Consider the following 20,865-nt stretch of genomic DNA (forward strand, 5'->3'; position numbering starts at 1 on the left):
GAGCCACTGTACCCAGCCAAATTTTATTTTTTGTGGAGACGGGGGTCTTGCTTTGTTGCCCCAGCTAGTCTAGAACTCCTAGCCTTAAACAGTCTTCCCACCTCAACCTCCCAAAGTGTTGAGATCACAGGTGTGAGCTAGCTGCCTTGCATAGCCAGCATTGTGTCTTTTTAAAAACATATTTTCTGGCTGGGTACAGTGGCTCACGCCTGTAATCTCAGCACTTTGGGAGGCCCAGGTGGGCGGATCACAAGGTCAAGAGATCGAGACCATCCTGGCTAACACAGTGAAACCCCATCTCTACTAAAAATACCAAAAATTAGCCGGGCATGGTGGCAGGCACCTATAGTCCCAGCTACTCGGGAGGCTGAGGCAGGTGAATGGCGTGAACCCAGGAGGCAGAGCTTGCGGTGAGCCCAGATCATGCCACTGCACTCCAGCCTGGGTGACAGAGCGAGACTCCATCTCAAAAAAAAAAAAAAAACGTATTTTCTGTCCTCATTTATCTCTATGACACTACTAATTTCTAGAAATTAAGGTCCTGAAATTTGTAACTGTCCATACCTTCTCTATTTTACAATTGTAGATTCTCATAACTGTGAATGAAATTGCATCAATGATAGTTTGAAGCACAGTTGGGAACTCATGTGTTTTGGCCTTGACCTAAAATAATTTTGAAATTTGAAGATAAGAACGAGGACTGTGACTACCAAGTCAAGCTGATTTTTTCTTATTGTCTTCTAGGACCCAACAGTAGTGATTGGCTCAGGTTTAACAATGGAAGAAATGATTTTTGAAGTGGCTGATACTCATCTATTTTTCAATGACTTAGAGGTAAGTATTTTAAATTGTTTCTGTGCTTCAGTGAGACATTTTATTCAATAACTATTTAGAACTTTTACTTATTATATTTAGAAAATATGTGGTTAGATAGGGTGGATATGGAGAGGCCAGCTGGCCACTAAGGCATACATACATAGTCTTAGAGAAATAGTACTTGTGGTTGAGTCACCACGGTTTTGATTCTGACCTTCAATTTTATTAGCTCAAAAATTTGATTTTTGTTAGTTTATTTGAAGGTGATCTAGTACTAGGGGAAAGGCCAACCCATCAGGCAAAACACTGACATATAAACCAATATTCTAACTTAATAATCTATATTAAATAATATACATAAAGTGAGTTTGATTATTTGTACTCTCAATTATATTTTGACTTTTCTTCCATTTTACATTCTTAAAGGATAGTCTCCTGATTTGTCAAATCTATAAATGGTTACTCTAACCCATCATATTTTATACATGTTTGTTGTTCATATATAGGTTAACCTTGATATTCAGAATAATTTTATAGTTACGTGCCGGAAAAACCAGGAAACACTAAGAGCTTCATGGTGAAATTTTTTGGCTTTGACATTTGAGTTCACCTTTGAGGTGAACATGGTGTAGTGGAAGGAGCACAGGACAGGGAGTCAGAAGACCAGAATGTGAATCTCACATAGGGAAAGTTATGTTCTCATTCTGGGCCTCAGTTAAGCAATCATCCTACACAGGAAACTGCCAACAGTGATTACCATCTATGGAGAGGGATGAGTTGCTAGGACACAAAGGTGGGAGGGAGCACATGTTTCACTTCATGTCCTTTGAATTTTGAGCTGTGTACTACATATTTACCTAGTTTTAAAAAGAGTGAAAATTTTCAAGTAAAATAATATAGGATTTTATAGGCTGGGCATTGTGGCTCACGCCTGTAATCCCAACACTTTGGGAGGCCGAGGCAGACAGATCACTTGAGGTCAGGAGTTCAAGACAAGCCTGGGCACCATGCTGAAACCCCGTCTCTACCAAAAATACAAAAATTAGCCGGGCATGGTGGCGCACACCTGTAATCCCAGCTACTCAAGAGGCTGAGGCAGGAGAATTGCTTGAACCTAGGAGGCGAAGGTTGCAGTGAGCAAAGATTGTACTACCACACTCCAGCCTGGGCAGCAGAGAGAGACTCTGTCTTTTTAAAAATAAAAAAGAGAAAGAAAAAGCAATGTAATCATTTTTTTAATCTTTTTTTTATTTTTATTTTTTATTTTATTTTATTTTATTTTTTAGTAATAGAGATGGGGTTTCACTGTATTACCCTGGCTGGTCTCAAACTCCTAAGCTCAAGTGATCCTCCCACCTTGGCCTCCCAAAGTACTGGGATTACTGGCATGAGCCACTGCACCCAGCCAACAAAAGTAATCCCATCTCTTTTAAAATAAATGTCTGTTCTACTCAACAGACAATTCTTCAATAAATTAATAGTGCCCCAAGTTCCAGTACTTTTGTCTAAACTCTATAATGCTTAAATCTTCCCTCAACTTCATATGTTGATAAATTAGGACATCATAGTTTTTATTCAGCAAACATTTATTGAAAACCTACTACATGCCAATAATTATTGCCAATTGTATTTGTAATGATTTTCTAGACATAGTCCTCACTCAGGGACTGAAAGTTCTGTGAAGAATTTGACCTGAATGTGTTCCTGCCCCCCAGGTCAGTGCTTCTCAACTTTAGGGGGCATAAGAATCACCTGGGGAGCTTCTTAAAAGTGGAGATTCTAGGACTTCACTCTCAGAAATTCTGATTCAAGTAGGTCTGGGATGGACCCAAGAATATGCATTTTTAAAAAACTTCCCCAGAGGATTCTGATGCAGGTACCCTAGGTGGTATCAGAGGAGTACATCCATCAATTAGGCAGTGGGCGGCATTTTATGTCAGTAGTAGAATGGGCTTAGTGGAAAGAACCTTGGATGAGAAGCAGGGGGAAAAAAAGAAGCAGAAAACCTAGATTATTTCTAGTCTCTTTCTACCACTCACTAATTGTATGACTTTGAGAAAATAATTTCACCTCACTTTTAAAACATAAGGAGATTGACTTAGATGACCTCTTCTAACTCCTGACTTTGAAGTTAGAAATTTCAGTCATTCTCGGTTTTGATACCACACTCTACCAGCATCTGTTTTGTCTATAAAAATTTACTGGGCACAACCTATATAAGGATACTGGACTAGATCAGAGAGATGCAAAGGAGATGTGAAATGTGGCTCCTGCCCCAAGAGACCTGCACTGTAATAGGACTTACAGTCTAGTGTAGCACATAAGAACATTTGAAGTGTAAGGGAGCTTGTGCTTATTCCCATGAGCTGTTGGAGAAATGAAATATTGAAATAGGAGTAGAAATAAGGGATGGGATAGTTACAGAATTCACGAAGACTGTGGGATGTGAATCAGTTCTTAAAGGAATTGGACAGCAAGGGGTATGAGAGTGATCACTCACACATAAGCGATTCCATAAGGCATTTCATTATCCTGACACTGTATATGGTCTTTTTATAGTATGTCATGATGGTAATACCACTCCTACTCCCTGGACTGAAGTAGTGTGTTTTGTCTTTTAACAGGAGTGTGACCAGGTACATGTGGAAGATGTGGCTTCTGATGACAATGGCCAAGACTTGAGGTGATAAACATAATGATTCTTGGACACCAGTATACTTGTTATGTGCAAGATCTGTCTAGGTTTGGAGGAAAACAAAGATAAATAGAATATATCTCTGAAAGAGCTCACAACCTGTTAGGAGACATAGAAACAAACACAATTAACCATGATGTACAGTGTGAGAAGGTGACAATAGAAAATGCTGTGGAGCACGAGAAGAAAGAATTCTGGTGGGGATAGGGAGTGGGTGGTGCCAACATTGGAGAGGCCTGCTCAGTGGAGTAGCATTAGAGCAGAACCTTAAAGAATGGGTAGCAAGCCAGGCACAGTGGCTCATGCAGTAATTGCAGCATCTTGGAAGTGGGAGGATCACTTGAGTCCCAGAGTTCAAGACCAGCCTGGACAACATAGGGAGACCTCATCTCTGTAAGGCAGACTTCCACATTTTATTATAGTGAAAGCTAAACCAAGGAGATCTCAGTGGCAAAATGCTTGCTCAGGCTTCTCATTCCTCTTTCTTCTGACCCAGTATAGTAGCCTTAGCTAAGAAGGATCCAAAAATTTATCTAACTTAAAGACTTATAAGAAAAAAACTTGTCACATCTTTTCATATTAGTTTGTTTTAATGTTTATCCCTTTTTATAAGTAAAATGTTCTTCCCAGTAACTACCCCAAAATTCAGTGTTCCATCCATGAGTTCTCAAATGCAGAGCAGAACTGGACATACCACCTTAATAAGGACCAAGTCAGGTAGAGCTGAGAATATTGGAAGGTTTCACTTTCAGGTGCAGCATCCAGTTGTACATGTTGTGTTGGCACATGGTCATGGAGGGCATAATTCTTATGACACTTTACTGTTCTTTTCAGGGAAAGGTCTGGTCTGAAGAGTTTATATTCTGCTCTGAATCCCAGTTTTTTGTGTTTTTTTTTTCTTATACGTGTGGCTAACCTATCATATCTTAGCAGCTATATTTTCTTAAGCACAGAATCTCACTCTTAGCATATTGGGATCTATTTTAACTTTTTTTTTTTTTTTTTTTTTTTGAGATGGAGTCTCGCTCTGTAGCCCAGGCTGGAGTGCAGTGGCCAGATCTCAGCTCACTGCAAGCTCCGCCTCCCGGGTTCACGCCATTCTCCGGCCTCAGCCTCCCGAGTAGCTGGGACTACAGGCACCCGCCACCTCGCCCGGCTAGTTTTTTTTTTGTATTTCTTAGTAGAGACGGGGTTTCACCGTGTTATCCAGGATGGTCTCGATCTCCTGACCTCGTGATCCACCCGTCTCGGCCTCCCAAAGTGCTGGGATTACAGGCTTGAGCCACCGCGCCCGGCCTATTTTAACTTTTGATTGAACCAAGTTGTTCAGTCATTTTTAGATCTTTACTTATGAAATATTAATCCTTCCTAGTTTGTATGATTGTATTATCTGTTGCTATGCAACAAATTACTCCAAAGTTTAGTACCTTAAAACAGTTAAATGGCCAGACGCAGTGGCCCATGCCTGTAATCCCAGCACTTCAGGAGGCCAAGGCGGGCTGATCACTTGAGGTCAGGAGTTTGAGACCAATGTGGCTAACGTGGCGAAACCCCGTCTCTATTAAAAATACAAACATTAGCTGGGCGTGGTGGCATGTGCCTGTAGTCCCAGCTACTCAGGAGGCTGACGCAGGAGAATTGCTTGAACCCGTGAGGCAGAGGTTGCAGTGAGTCGAGATCACGCCACTGCACTCCAGCCTGGACGACAGAGTGAGACTCCATCTTGAAAAACAAACAAACAATGAAACATTTATCCTCTCACAGCTTCTGTAGGTGAGGAACTTAAAAGTGACCTAGCTAGTTTTTTCTTTTTAAAAAAATACTTAACATTTTTTATTTTATTTTAATTTATTAATTTTATTACTCTTTACACAATTTCTTTTTTTATTTTTGGCTAGAGTGCAATGGCACCATCTCGGCTCATTGTAACCACTGTCCCCGCCTCCCTCAAGCGATCCTCCAACCTTAGCCCCCAAAATAGCTGGGATGATAGGCACACACCACCACTCCTGGCTAATTTTTTGTATTTTTCTTGAGACGAGTGCCATGTTGCCCACACTTGTCTCAAACTCCTGAGCTTAAGCAATCCACCCACCTCAGCCCCTCAAAGTGCTGGGATTACAGGTATGAGCCACCACACCCGGCTTGTACTCAATTTCTTTTTTTAAATTTTTTTTCCTTTTAAGATAGGGTCTCGCTCTGGCACCCAGGCTCTGGAGTACAGTGTTGTGATCACAGCTTGCCATAGCCTCAACCTCCCAGGCTCAAGTGATTCTCCCACCCCAGCCGTCTGGGTAGCTGGGCCCACAGGCACATGCCACCACACCCAGCTAATTTTTCCATTTTTTTTTTTTAGAGACAGGGTCTCCCTGTGTTGCCCAGGCCGGTCTCGAACTCCTGGACCCAAGTGATGCCCCCTCCTTGGCCTCCCAAAGTGCTGGGATTACAGGCATGAGCCACCACTCCCAGCCTACTTAAATTAAAGGATTTTAAATCTAGAAAATCTATTATTAATTTATTTTTACAAATTTTATTTTGTCAAGGTAAAATATACATATGGAATTTACCATCTTTGTCATTTTTTAAGTGTACAGAAGTGGTTCTTTTTTTTTTTTTCTTTTTTCAAAGAAACGGGGCCTGCTCTGTTGCCCAGGCTAAGGTGCCATGGTGCGATCATAGTTCACAGTAGCCTCCTGGGCTCAAGTGTTCCTCTCACTTCAGCTTCCTAAGTAGCTAGGACAACAGGTACACGCTACCATACCCGACTAATTAAAAACAGTTTTTCTTAGAGATGAGATCTTGCTATGTTGCCCAGGCCGGTCTCAAACTCCTGGCCTCAAGCAATCCTCCCATTTCAGCCTCCCAAATAGTTGGGAATTACAGGCATCAACCACTGCATCTGGCCAGGGATAGTTCTTCCCCCCTCCCTCCCCGCCCCAGGCTGGAGTGCAGTGGTGCGATCTTGGCTCACTGCAACCTCTGCCTTCCAATCTCAAGCGATTCTCCTTCCTCAGTCTCCCGAGTAGCTGGGACTACGGGCATGCGCCACCACACCCAACTAATTTTTGTATTTTTAGTAGAGACAGGGTTTCACCATGTTGGCCAGGCTGGTCTGGAACTCCTGACCTTAGGTGATCCACCCACCTCGGCCTCCCAAAGTCTGGGATTACATGCATGAGCTACCACATTCAGCCCCAGAGGTAATTCTCAATTAGAGTTTCTGGGTTTGAAATCAAGATGTTGGCTCGAACTCTAATCATCTGAAAGCTTAACTAGAGCTGCAGAATGTGCTTCCAATCTCTGACATGTGGCTGATGACAGAAGGCTTTAGTTCCTCATTACACGTGCCTCTCCATGGGGCTGCTCGAATGTTCTCACGTGACAGCTGGCTTCTTCCAGAGCAAGTGCTCCAAGAGAGAGCAGAAGAAACCTAGTCTCTGAAGCCTAACACTATCACTTTTATCACATTCTATTTATATTCTAAGTATAGTCCATACCCAAGGGGAGCAGAATTAGAAGAGAGGAATATCAGATAATTTGTGGATATATTTTGAAGCTACCACAGTGACCTATGAACATGAACCAGCTAGCAGATCACTTGAGAAAATATCTACCATTATCTTACCATTGTTAGCATTTTAGACTATTTGCTTTCATTATTTTTTCATATTTCTCCTTTTTACATAGTTGCCATCACTGTATGTGTATGTGTACTCACAAAATTTTGTATTCTGCTTTTTTCACTGTGTGGTTATTTTCTGTCATTAGTGAAAAAGATGCCTTATCCCAAGTCAACCTCTAAGGAATGCTGGTGCTTGAATTGTTTCTACCTTTCCTTCCCTCTCTCATTTCAATCCTTTCTTTGATAAAAGTAATAAGTGTGAGATAGAGAACTAATGAAAGATAGACTCTGACAGAGACCAAGGAAGAAGATCCTTAAAGCCATTGGCCTTATTTATCAGATACCAAGAACCCAACCAAATAGCACTCAAACAAAAACTTTATGCTGTATAAATTTTAATTTTTATTGTCTTCTCTCCTTGCAGCAACTACAGTTTCTCAACAGATGGTTTCAGTGGCTCAGGAGGTAGTGGCAGCCATGGTTCCTCTGTGGGTGTTCAGGGAGGTGTGGACTGGATGAGGAAACTAGCTTTCCGCTACCGGAAAGTGAGAGAAATCTATGATAAGCATAAAAGCAACGTGGGTGGTAAGTGTGGCATCTAACCAGTCTGATTCTCTGTTTCTTCCTGGTTTCTTCCTTTCCTTTCCAGGGATTCCTTAGATTCCCCATGACAACTGCTTATAAATTATACCACAGTAACATGTTAAACTCTGTATTTAAAAAAATAGAGGTTTGGTTGAAACTTTTTGGGAGGAAGCTCTATATTTCTAACGGGCTTCTCTAAGCATAATTTTGGAAAGTTCTCTTGTTCTCTTTGGACAAATGCCTTTTTAAAGGAAACGTGTTCTGTAGATTATGTTTGATGACATGTATCACAACTACTGTCAATGCTAGTTAATAGGGTGCCACATTTTTTGGGGGGCTGGTTTATGTAACTATTAGGACAAGTCAAATAGAACTAGCTAGTAACTTCGCGGATGGAAATCTAGGTCCAGGATTGTAGGTTGGCAATATCAATGTGTTGTGATTCGAAGGATCTTGGAAATTCTTTCTGACCAGAAATATTTCAAATGCCAGATGCCACTATGCCTAAAATTCTATTATTTAGAATTAATTAATCATAGATTGTTTGAATTAAAAGAGACAGAAGTCTAATCTAAATTCCTTATTTTGCAGTTGAGAAAAGTGATGTCCATCATAGGGGTAGTGGGGGCAGCTTATTCATGGTCACATTGCAGATTTGTAACCATACCATGTTTGAAATTCACATTCCCTAACTTTTTGGTCCAGTGTACTTTCATGCAGCTCCTTTTTTAGTGAGGTATCCTTTTGAGAAAATATGTAAAACTGTAAACCATCACCCTCAAAGATATACATACATACAAAATGTTGCTCGAAGATTCAGAGATTACATAGACTGCCTAGAGCAGGGTTCCCCAGTTCCCAGGCCTCAGACTGGTACTGGTCAGCCACCTATTGGTAACCAGGCCACACAGCCACATAGCAGGAGGTAAGCGGGCCGGCAAGTGAGTATTACTGCCTGAGCTCGGCCTCCTGTCAGATCAGTGGTGGCATTAGATTCTCATAGAAGTACAAATCTTAATTGTGAACTGTACATGCAAGGGATCTAATTGCATGTTCCTTATGAAAATCTAATGCCTGATTATCTGAGATGGAACAATTTCATCTTGAAACCCCCTGCCCCCCACCTAGGTCCATGGAAAAATTGTCCTCTACGAAACTGGTCCCTAGTGCTGAAAAGGTTGAGGACTGCTAGACTAGAGGTATTTTACTCAAGGTCAAGAGCCCTTGTACTATAATATGCTGCCTTACAATATGGTGCAGAAAGTAGGGACAAGACTTTAAAGATCAATTTGGTTCATTTCAGTTAACAGCTCTCTAATACCAGATAAAAATCATGGGCTTCCAGACTTTAGGAATCTAATTACTTTTTTCAGATTCCCTTTTTTATTGCTTATTTTTTCTCATGATTCAAAGCCAATATTTCTTATTTTGGCAACTCCAAGTCTTTTTGCACTTTCTTTCTCGCAAACATTAGCCTTTCTTTTGTTAGTTTCCATATTCAGCCTGAGTCTCTTATTTTTTCCTGCCCAATGCCTGGACCTGGTTTCCTGAACAAAGTGATGTAACCCTGTGTGAGAATCCTCTGAGCCTACTTTGGAGAACAGAATAAAATTAATGGCCAGCTGTATGTTTTGTACCAATATGAATTGATGAAAGTGTCACATCATGTATTAGTTGAGTGTATCATATATAGGTACTGGTTTTGTTGTCATTTTATCCAAAATGTTAAGACAGTCGTCTAATTCTAGACTTGCATTGTGGAACCATCAATCTGAAAACAAATTATACTCCAGTTCTCCTCCTCACAAAAATGCCATCTGCTTTTATGGAGTATTACTAATAGAATACAGGATTTTTTTTTTTAACCTTCACTATAGAAAATTCAGATCCAGATTTACTGTTTGAATATTTTAACTGAAGTGTCTGAGAGCAGGCTCCCATTCATATGAGTTCTCTTTTGTGTTTAGAGATCTAGTCTTGGGCAGTGTTTTAGTGTGTTATCAGTTGGAGTTGTTTCAGAAGTACAGTACAGAGAATTAGTTATTCAACCTGGAATTTCATGTCAACATGTGCTGAAGCAAGCGGACATGTAGTCACCATAGAAGTTGTGTGGAGTAATGGAAAGACTTCTTAAGACCAAAAGCTACGAACTTACTGTGTAATCTTAGGGCCCTTTTTTTCGTTGGGTTTGGTTTCTTTACAGAGAGATTAGAAATGCTGAGGACTCTTCTAGCTGTAACACTAATATTTCACACTTTGGTCCTTGATGTTGTATTCTAAGCAGTGCAATTCAAAGTGTGGTCCACCAGTCTGCCAAAGATATGCTATTGGTTGGTGATGAAAGAAGGAGCTTGCACCAGAATCTTATTATTTCTGTCAGCTGATTTTATTGTTATTGTGTCCCTGTAACAACACTTTTTTAAAAATTTATTTTTGCCTGAACATCCCCAAAACACTCTGATAAAGTAAAAATGGCATTCTGAGTAGCACTACTCTAAGGTTTCTCCAAGAAGAGAAATTAAAAAAAAAAAAAAAAAAATGCTGGGCACAGTGGCTCACACCTGTAATGCCATCAGTTTGGGAGGCCAAGGCGGGTGGATCATGAGGTCAGGAGTTTAAGACCAGCCTGGCCAAGATGATGAAACCCTGTTTCTACTAAAAATACAAAAATTAGCTGGGCGTGGTGGCAGCTGCCTATAATCCCAGCTACTCGGGAGGCTGAGGCAGAGAATTGCTTGAACCCGGGAGGCAGAGGTTGCAGTAAGCTGAGATTGCACCACTGCACTCCAGCCGGGGCAACAGAACAAGACTCCATCTCAAACAAAAAAGGCAACTGGTCTTGTCTTGACACCAAGAACCACACTTCCAAATCCTTGTTCACTCACGCCAACACTGGCCTCCCGCCAAATTAGGAGATGTTCAAGGAGAAACACGAGGTTGCTATGCTGGGGGCACCCCATAGCTCTGCTCCCTCGATGTCCTCTGTGATCCACATCCGCAGTGAGATCTCCATGCCAGAACCCTATTCAAAATGCTCTTCATGAACTGGTGCTTCATGGGCTTCATAGCATTAGCGTACTGCATGAAGTCTAGGGACAGGAAGATGGTGGGTGACGTGACTAGGGCCCAGGCCTGTGCCTCCACCACTAAGTGCTTGAACATCTGTACCCTGTTCCTCAACATCCCTGTGGTCATTGCACTCATGCTTTTCACCACTAGCTCAGTGATAATCTTCCAAGCAATTTCTCAGAAGATAAAGGACCTCCAAGGCCAGTAGTAGAGCCCATGTACTCCACTGATGACTCTGCATCCTGGGGCTGTTGGTCCTGCCCTCTTGACCCCACCCCTATATACAGCAGTTTATATTCGCCTGTCTACAGTGGAATTCAATAAAACACATGTGTTCATGGGGAAAAAAAAAAAAAAAAAAAATATATATATATATATATATATGTATATATATAAACTCAGTAGAGTATTTCAGTGACTCACACTTTTTAAATTGAATTGAGAAGTTGCTTTCTCAGTATCAGCAAATGTATGTTGTCAAATGATAAATGTGTTTGCTTTTATTCCTAAAGGCCTCCTCAGTCCCCAGAGGAAGGAAGCACTGCAGAGATTAAGAGCAGAAATTGAAGTTTTAACAGATTCCTGGTTGGGAACTGCATTAAAGTCCTTACTTCTCATCCAGTCCAGGTATGGAAATGGTTCTTTTAGGTCTCATCCTCTCAGAGACATATTCTTCTACTCCAGTTCAGGATGAGCCATTCTCTAAAACAGGGTTTGAGATAGGGGTAGAGAGGAGTTTAAATGATGTAGGGAAGTATTTGTGTTAGGTGGGAAGCAAGGTCATTTTATGTTAACAACACACCTTCTAGTTTTAAGAGAATATTTATATATGAAATCCTTTTTCTTTCTCCTTACTTTTTGCTCAAGAAATTAAAACTTCAGTAACCCATAATCTCTAGTCTGGAATTTGGGCCTGGTGACGTCAAAGAATACATGGAGGAGATGTATTATGAATATCCTAGGTACATGAAGCTCCAAGAAATGTATCCAAACCCACTCAAGAAGGCAAGATTCAAAAGAAAAAGGGTACATTAAGCAGATTAAGGAGATTTCAACATGAAGCTTAGACTGGGAAATAAATGCACCAGTCTGTGTCTGCACCAATACCCTATTGCTCCCTCCCTCAAAGCAGGAATTCCAGATCCACAATGTAGTAAACAGTAAAACTGATACCAAGGAGTGGATATCTGGTGAAGGTAAAGGACATGTAAAAATTGATGTGTATTCTGCAATCTGTGTTGCTATTGTATAAAGAACAAAGCAAACACAAATCATATCTCATGGACTGACTTGCATTAAGATGAAAGAGTACAGCTCAGAACTTTTTGTTGTTTTCTAAAATACGATATCAGTGACATGGGTTGGTGGTATTTTTCAACAAGTATTTGTGACTAGAATGGTTAGAGGGGAAATAAGGCAAGAATTAACTAAGTTGCTGCTCTGCATCCACTAAGAGACAAAAATGAGTAGAACCTCTGCCCTTTAGTATAGAAAGTAAATGAACATGAAATAATGAGTAGTAGCTGAACATTGGCTCTGAAGAGTATCATACCAGGTCCTTTAAGGTTAATTTTTAATAATTAAATTCTAAAGAGTTGGCACATATGAATTCTTGCTCCCAGGTTGGTTTAGTTTCACCTTTTCTTTTCCCTTTTACTCCCTTCTAGAAAGAATTGTGTGAATGTTCTGATTACTACCACCCAGCTGGTTCCAGCCCTGGCCAAGGTTCTCCTATATGGACTAGGAGAAATATTTCCTATTGAGAACATCTATAGTGCTACCAAAATTGGTATGGTTTCTATGCTGTTTCTTGTTACTGACCTTGCAATAAAACTTTCTACTCATGATGCACCTATTATTTTCTAGCCCCTCTGTTAGACACTTTATATGTAATACCTATAATCCTCACAACAGTCTTCTAATATTTTCGGTAATGCAATTGAGGCTTAGTAGTTATATAGCTTGCTCAAATTCTCACAGCTAGTAAGTTACATAAGCAGGCTCTTTGATAATATTTGAAAGAACATAATATCTAGTTTAGAAATCTATTTTTGCCTCATTTCAAATTTCTCTTTTTCACAGAGAGTATGTAGTATAATAGAAAAAGCACTAGATTAAAAAGCAAGCCCTAAACTGTATACCTAAAAATGGTGGCCAGGCAAGATGAATCATACCTGTATTACCACCACTTTGGGAGGCTGAGGCGGGAGGATCACTTGAGGCCAGGAGTTCAACACCAGCCTCAGCCACATGGCAGACCTCTGTCTCTACAAAAAAAGTTTTTTTTAATTAGCTGGGCATGGTGACACGCAGCTGTAGTCCTAACTACTTGGAAGGTTAAGGTTGGGGGGTCACTTGAGCCAGAAGTTCAATGCTGCAGTGAGCTATGTGATCTTGCCACTGTGCTATAACCTGGCTGACAGAATGAGACCCTATGTCTTAAATAAAATAACAGGTATTGACCAAAAAATTAGCTGGGCGTGTTGTCAGGCGCCTGTAGTCCCAGCTACTCGGGAGGCGGAGCTTGCAGTAAGCCGAGATTGTGCCACCACACTCCAGCCTGGGTGACAGAGCGAGACTTCGTCTCTAAATAAATAAATAAAAGGTATTGACAAGGATGTGGAGAAATTGGAACCTTTGTGCACTGTTGGTAAGATTGTAAAATGATGCAACTGTTGATAGACACAGTGGTGCATACTTGTAGTCCCAGGTATTTGGGAGGCTGAGGCATGAGGATCACTTGAGCCCAGGAGTTTGAGGTCAGCCAGGGTAATCTTCTGGGTAAATATCTAAAAGAATTGGGTCTCAGATTCTTGAAATATATCCAAATATCCAAAAGCAGGGTCTCAAAGAGATATCTGCACACTCATGTTTATAATAGCATTATTCACAATAGTTCAGAGCTTAGAAGCACATCAAATGTCAAATGTGGATGAATGGATAAACAAACTGTGGTATACACATACAGTGAAATATTATTTGACCTTAAAAAGGAAGGAAATTCTGTCACAGGCAGCATCATGGATGAACCTTGAAGACATGCTAAAAGTGAAATAAGACAATCACAAAAAGACAAATACTATGTGATTACATTTATATGAGACTTGTAAAGTAATCACATGCATAGAACTGAAAGTAGAATGATAACTGCCAGAGGCTGGAGGGGAAGGGAAATGGGAGTTGTTCAACAGATGTAGAGTTGCAGTCGTGCAAAATGAAAACATTCCAGACATCTGTTATACAATAGTTAACATGACGGAACTTTACACTTAAAAATTGTTAAGAGGCCAGGTGCAGTGGCTCACACCTGTAATCCCAGCACTTTGGGAGGCTGAGGCAGGTGAATCACGAGGTCAGGAGATCGAGACCATCCTGGCTAACACAGTGAAACCCCATCTCTACTAAAAATATAAAAAATTAGCTGGGTGTGGTGGCACATGCCTGTAGTCCTAGCTACTCAGGAGGCTGAGGCAGGAGAATCCCTTGAACCTGGGAGGCGGAGGTTGCAGTGAGCCGAGATCACACCACTGCACTCCAGCGTGGGTGATGAAGTGAGACTCCATCTCAAAATAATAATAATAATAATAATAATAATAATTGTTAAGAGACGCCAGGTGCAGTGGCTCATACCTGTAATGCCAGCACTTTAGGAGGCTGAGGCAGGTGGATCACTTGAGGTCAGGAGTTCAAGAGCAGCCTGGCCACAATGGTGAAACGCTGTCTCTACCAGAAATACAAAATTAGCCAGGCATAGTGGCGTGAGCCTGTAATCCTACCTACTTGGGAGGCTGAGGCAGGAGAATTGCTTGAGCCTAGGAGGTGGAGGTTGCAGTGAGCCGAGATCACGCTACTGCACTCCCGCCTGGGCAGGCAGGAGGAGAATGAGAAGAATCGTGTCTTGAAAGAATGAAGGAAGACTGATCAACTCATTCTAATGTTGTTGATGGGTCAGATGAGACCCAAGGGCCAGGTACAGTGGTTCACGCCTGTAATCCCAGCACTTTGAGAGGCTGAGGCAGAAGGATTGCTTGAGCCCAGGGGTTCAAGACCAGCCTGGGCTACATAGTTGTTGTTTTGTTTGTTTGTTTGTTTTTTAATTAGCTGGGAGTGGTGGAGCATGTCTGTAGTCCCAGCTACTTGGGAGGCTGAGGTGGGACAACTGCTTGAGCCCAGGTGGTCAAAGCTGCAGTGAGCCGTGATTACGCCACTGTACTCCAGCCTGGGCAGCAGAGTGAGACCCTGTCTCAAAAAAAAAAAAAACTTGAGAATTGAATTGAAGATTATTTTTAGCTACATGAAGGTCATTAATAGCTTTGACATGCAGTTTGATTAGGGGAGTGACCGGGATTAAACCCTAATTGGAAGTAGTTTAAGAGAATTGAAATTTTATAGAACTGGTATAACAATATTTTTATTCGACCTGTTCTAATATTTTTACTAACTTATTAGTAACTGCGAGAGAATGGAAAGAGAGTTGGAGAAGGGAACTATACAACTCTTTAGAGGAGGTTTGTTTGGAGAAGAACAAAAAAATGAAGTAGTGGCTCTAGAGGTATATGGACTTCAGAGGATTTATAAGATTCATAAGAGAAATTATATCTATTTTATATGCAAATGGAAACGATCCACTAGATGAGGAAAAATAATAATGGTGCCTATTGTGTGCTAGGCAACGCCAAGGCAGTAGGAATACAGCAGTGACAAAAATCCTCTGTCCTCATGGAATTTACCTTCAATCAGTGATGCTACGATAATTGGATTATCTATATAGAAAAATAAGGCAGAATTGTTTTCCTTCTTTACGTTATATGCAAAAATAAATTACAGGTAGATTAAAAACTTACCATGAAAGGTAAGTTTTTTTAATTTTTAGAAGAAAATATAGAAGAGTATCTGTATGATCTTAAGGTGAGGATGGACCTCTTTTAAGAATCAAAAGATAGTATAAAAAGCCAAAAAAAAAAAGATCATTGATTACATGGAACTTTTAATTTTACATACAGTTAAATATAACATAAAGTGACAAACTGGGCACAGTGACTCATGCCTTTAATTCCAGCACTTTGAGGGGCTAAGGCATCACTTTAGGCCAGGAGTTCAAGACCATCCTGGGTAACATAGTGAGGCCCCATCTCTACAAAAATAAAAATTTTAGCCAGGTGTCGTGGCGAGTACCTATAATCCCAGCTACTCAAGAGGCTAAGGCAGGAGGATCACTTGAACCCAAGAGTTCAAGGAGGCCGCAGTGAGCTGTGACTGTGCCACTGCACTGCATTTTAGCCTGGGCAACAAAAGGAGACCTTGTCTCTTGAAAAAAGGTAACCAGACAAGCCACGTTTTGGGAGAAGGTATTTACAACACATTTAATTGGCAGTTAGAATACAGAGTCTATAAAGAACTCCTGCCGGGCTCAGTGGCTCACACCTGTAATCCCAGCACTTTGGGAGGCTAAGGTGGGTGGATCACCTGAGGTGAGGAGTTTGAGACCAGCCTGACCAACATGGTGAAAACCCATCTCTAGTAAAAATACAAAATTAGCTGAGCGTGGTGGCACATGCCTGTAATCCCAGCTACTCGGGAGGCTGAGGCAGGAGAATCGCTTGAACCCGGGAGGCCGAGGTTACAGTGAGCCAAGCAAGATTGCACCATTGCACTCCAGCCTGGGCACCAAGAGCAAAACTCCATCTCAAAAGAAAAAAAAAGAAAAAGAATGCAGAATCTACAAAGAACTCCTGCAAATCAGTAAGCAAGAGACAATTTTGAATATAGAAAAATAGGCAAAAACCTTGAAACAACCAGTTTGCCGAAAAGGGAAACAAAACTGTCAGTAAATATATGAATAAGTCCTTAACCTCACAAATTAAGGAATTGCAAATTAAGAAGATGCAAATTTAAATATGGTACATTTTCCAGCCATCAGATAGACAAAAATTTAAATCTAACAATGTAATGGGAACTCTGACTCTGCAAATGGAATTGAAAATGGATATAACCTGCTTTGGAGAACGTTAATGTCTAATGAAGTTTGAGGTGTATATAACCCTTTGATCATGCAATTCCACTTTTAAGATATATATATGCCGGGCGCGGTGGCTCAAGCCTGTAATCCCAGCACTTTGGGAGGCCGAGGCGGGCGGATCACGAGGTCAGGAGATCGAGACCATCCTGGCTGACACGGTGAAACCCCGTCTCTACTAAAAAATACAAAAAACTAGCCGGGCGAGGTGGCGGGCGCCTGTAGTCCCAGCTACTGGGGAGGCTGAGGCAGGAGAATGGCGTGAACCCGGGAGGCGGAGCTTGCAGTGAGCTGAGATCCGGCCACTGCACTCCAGCCTGGGCGGCAGAGCGAGACTCCGTCTCAAAAAAAAAAAAAAAAAAAAAAGATATATATATATATACTTTAGAGCAGGTGTCTGCAAATTACAGTCCATGGGCTAAATCCTACCCTCTGGCTGTTTGTGTAAGTTTTTATTGAAACCATGCCCACTTATTTATACAGCTGCTTTCACACTATAGTAGCAGAGCTGAATAGTTGCAACAGGGACCATAGGGCCTGCAAAGCCTGAAATATATACTATATACTGTTTGACTCTTTATGGAAAAAGTTTGCTAACCTCTACCTTTGAGTAATTCTCACATGCACAAGGAGACATGTACAAGGATTTTTTTGATGCACCCTTATTCATAATAGAAAATAACTGGTCTGTAAACCTGTCCATGAACAGAAAATTGATAGATATAATCAAACAACAGAATGCTATATTGCAGTTAAAAGTGGATGAAGTAAAATTACATATACTTATAAGGATTAATATGAAAAACAGTAGGCTGGGTGCGGTGGCTCACGCCTGTAATCCCAGCACTTTGGGAGACCAAGGTGGGTGGATCACCTTCCTGGCCAACATGGTGAAACCCCATCTCTGCTAAAAATACAAAAATTAGGCCAGGCGCGGTGGCTCAAGCCTGTAATCCCAGCACTTTGGGAGGCCGAGACGGGCGGATCACGAGGTCAGGAGATCGAGACCATCCTGGCTAACACGGTGAAACCCCATGTCTACTAAAAAAAAAAATACAAAAAACTAGCCGGGCGAGGTGGCGGGCGCCTGTAGTCCCAGCTACTCAGGAGGCTGAGGCAGGAGAATGGTGTGAACCCGGGAGGCAGAGCTTGCAGTGAGCTGGATCTGGCCACTGTACTCTAGCCTGGGCAACAGAGCGAGACTCCGTCTCAAAAAAAAAAAAAAAAATACAAAAATTAGCTGGGCGTGGTGGTGTGCGCCTGTAATCCCAGCTCCTCGGGCACTTGAGGCAGGAGAATCGCTTGAACCCAGGAGGCAGAGATGATAGTGAGCCAAGATCGTACCATTGCACTCCAGCCTGGACAACAGAGCAAGACTCTATCTCAAAAAAAAAAGAAAAACTGATGAACAAAAAACATTGGAGACAGATAAATGTACAGTATGTACTATTTATATAAAGATTTAAAATATTTACATTTTAGGGGTATTTGAGAAGTTCTGTAATGTCTTGATTTTTTTTTTTTTTAAATCTAAAGCAACTATAAGGGTCAGGTGGAGTGGCTCACGCCTGTAATCCCAGGGCTTTGAGTAGCTGAGGTGGGAGAATCACTAGAGACCAGCAGTTTGAGACCAGCCTGGACAACATAGACCCCATCTCTACAAAAAAAATTTTTTAATTAGCCAGGTGTGGCCAGGAGCCATGGCTCACGCCTGTAATCCTAGCACTTTGGGAGGCTGAGGCGGGCGGATTGCCTGAGCTCAGGAGTTCAAGACCACCCTGGGCAATGTGGTGAAACCCAGTCTCTACTAAAATCAGCTGGGCATGGTAGGGGGCACCTGTAGTCCCGGCTACTTGGGAGGCTGAGGCACGAGAATCGCTTGCGCCTGGGAGGCGGATGTTGCAGTGAGCCAAGATCACGCCACTGCACTCCAGCCTGGGCAACAGAGCAAGACTCTGTCTCAAAAAAAAAAAAAAAAAAAATTAGCCAGGTGTGATGGCTTGTACCTACAATCCTAGGTACTCTGGAGGCTAAGGTGGGAGGAGCACTTCAACCCACAAGTTTGAGACTGCAGTGAGCTCTGATTGTGCCACTGTACTTCAGCCTGAATGACATAGCAAGACTTTGTCTCATAAATAAGTAAATAAATACAGCAACTATGAAGTGTTAAGATTTTACAAAGCTTCATTGGTGGTAGGCATTTTTTTCTTTTTTTTGAGACAGGGTCTCGCCAGGCTAGAGTTCAGTGATCATGACTCACTACAGCCTCGACCTCCCTGGCTCAAGCAACCCTCCCACCTCAGCCTTTCAAGTAGCTTGGGACTATAGGTGCACACCACCATGCCTAACTTTTCCTGTTTTTTATAGAAATGGGGTCTCACTTTGTTGTCAAGGCTGGTAATTCTCCATGCTTTTTTGTATGGTTGAATTACTTCATTTCCTAGGGATTGGGTGGAAGGGAACATATATGAGAGCTCCCTTCAGATACTGTTACTGCTGCCAGTTGCATTATGTGTATCATAGGAACCCAGAGCCCTCACTGAGTCTCCCACATCTGAAAGATAGATTTTCTGTAGTGCTTATTGTACTGAGACCTGGCACCCGCAGGCTCATCAGGCTTATGTAAATGATCTCATTCCCTCTGTCAGTAAGTGTGCTTATTTGGTGATTTTCCTCAGTCTCAGTTCATCCAGAGCTAATTTGCAAGGTTGCAGTGGGATCTGGTGCCATGGTAACCACAGTTACCAAGGCTTGAGGCTTTTCTTCACAGAACTGTGAAATGGGAGCAAGGAGAAGAAATACTTTTTTATTTCCTCTGAAATGATAGCAAAATATGGTTCTCTTAATGGCCATTCTGTGATTTGGGGACATTAAAGAGAATTCTCAAAATAATTTCTGAAAATGTCAGAAGTTTTTTTTGTTTTGGGGGGTTTTCTTGAGACAGGGTCTCACTCTGGTACCTAGGCTGGAGTACAGTGGCATGATCATAGCCCATTGCAACCTTAACCTTCCCATGCTCAAGCGATCTACCCACATCAGCCTCCTGAGTAGCCAGGACTTCCGGCGTGCTTCACCACCATACCCAGCTAATTTTTTAATTTTTTATAGGGAAAAGATCCCACTGTGTTGCCCAAGCTAATCTCAAACTCCTGTGCTCAAGTGATCCTCCTGCCTTAGGCCTCCCAAAGTGCTGGGATTGCAGACATGAGCCACTGCCCATGGCCAGAAATATTTTAATAGAGACAACCCAGGGACTAATATTCTCCAAAGACTTGGCTGATCTTTTTTTTTTTTTTTTTTTTTTTTTTTTTTTTTTTTGAGACAGAGTCTCGCTCTGTCGCCCGGGCTGGAGTGCAGTGGCCGGATCTCAGCTCACTGCAAGCTCCGCCTCCCGGGTTCACGCCATTCTCCTGCCTCAGCCTCCCGAGTAGCTGGGATTACAGGCGCCCACCACCGTGCCCGGCTAATTTTTTGTATTTTTTTAGTAGAGACGGGGTTTCACCGTGTTAACCAGGATGGTCTTGATCTCCTGACCTCGTGATCCGCCCGTCTCGGCCTCCCAAAGTGCTGGGATTACAGGCTTGAGCCACCGCGCCCGGCCGACTTGGCTGATCTTACAGTTCACCAGCTTCGATTGCTTGACATTTGGTTAACTGATTAGTCATTGGCCTCATCCTCCTGAACAGGAAAGCTTGTATTCAGAATTGTTTTGAGAGTATAAATGGAAGTATTTTACCGGCTGTATTGGAGTGAGTCCTATTTTCATGGAGCTGCTTCTTTACTTTGAGCTGTTAATAACTCTCTTGGCCTCTTAATCCTTTTAAAGGAGACATTACAGAGTATGTTTCATCCTGGATCATTGCATGCCAGGACAATGAAAATGTCTGTGTTCTTACCCTCAAAATATGAGTTACTGCCTTTGTTGAGTCTGACAAGAAAGTCAAATCTGACTCACTTAAAAGAGTTTTTTTGCTGCAGACAGATCATAGTAGACTGTGCATCTGGTGGAGGTTGGCTTAGTTTGTAAAGCTGTAGTGGGTGAAATGGAATTAAAGAACTCTT

At 41.8% G+C, this 20,865-nt stretch overlaps 1 protein-coding gene across 9 annotated transcripts in view; it reads left to right on the forward strand.

Moving 5' to 3' along the window:
- The window catches only part of LOC105494555 (EYA transcriptional coactivator and phosphatase 3), a 115,624-nt gene that overhangs the window by 88,863 nt on the left and 5,896 nt on the right, over positions 1 to 20,865 (forward strand). For all 9 annotated transcript variants that reach the window (XM_071097751.1, XM_011763070.2, XM_011763073.2 and 6 more), the window contains 5 exons: positions 745 to 834; positions 3,441 to 3,499; positions 7,558 to 7,718; positions 11,300 to 11,414; positions 12,455 to 12,576. In XM_071097751.1, the coding sequence (XP_070953852.1) occupies positions 745 to 834; positions 3,441 to 3,499; positions 7,558 to 7,718; positions 11,300 to 11,414; positions 12,455 to 12,576 (547 nt within the window). The remainder of the gene's footprint in view (positions 1 to 744; positions 835 to 3,440; positions 3,500 to 7,557; positions 7,719 to 11,299; positions 11,415 to 12,454; positions 12,577 to 20,865) is intronic.

The sequence above is a fragment of the Macaca nemestrina genome, chromosome 1, assembly GCF_043159975.1.
Source record: "Macaca nemestrina isolate mMacNem1 chromosome 1, mMacNem.hap1, whole genome shotgun sequence".
Lineage (NCBI taxonomy): Eukaryota > Metazoa > Chordata > Mammalia > Primates > Cercopithecidae > Macaca > Macaca nemestrina.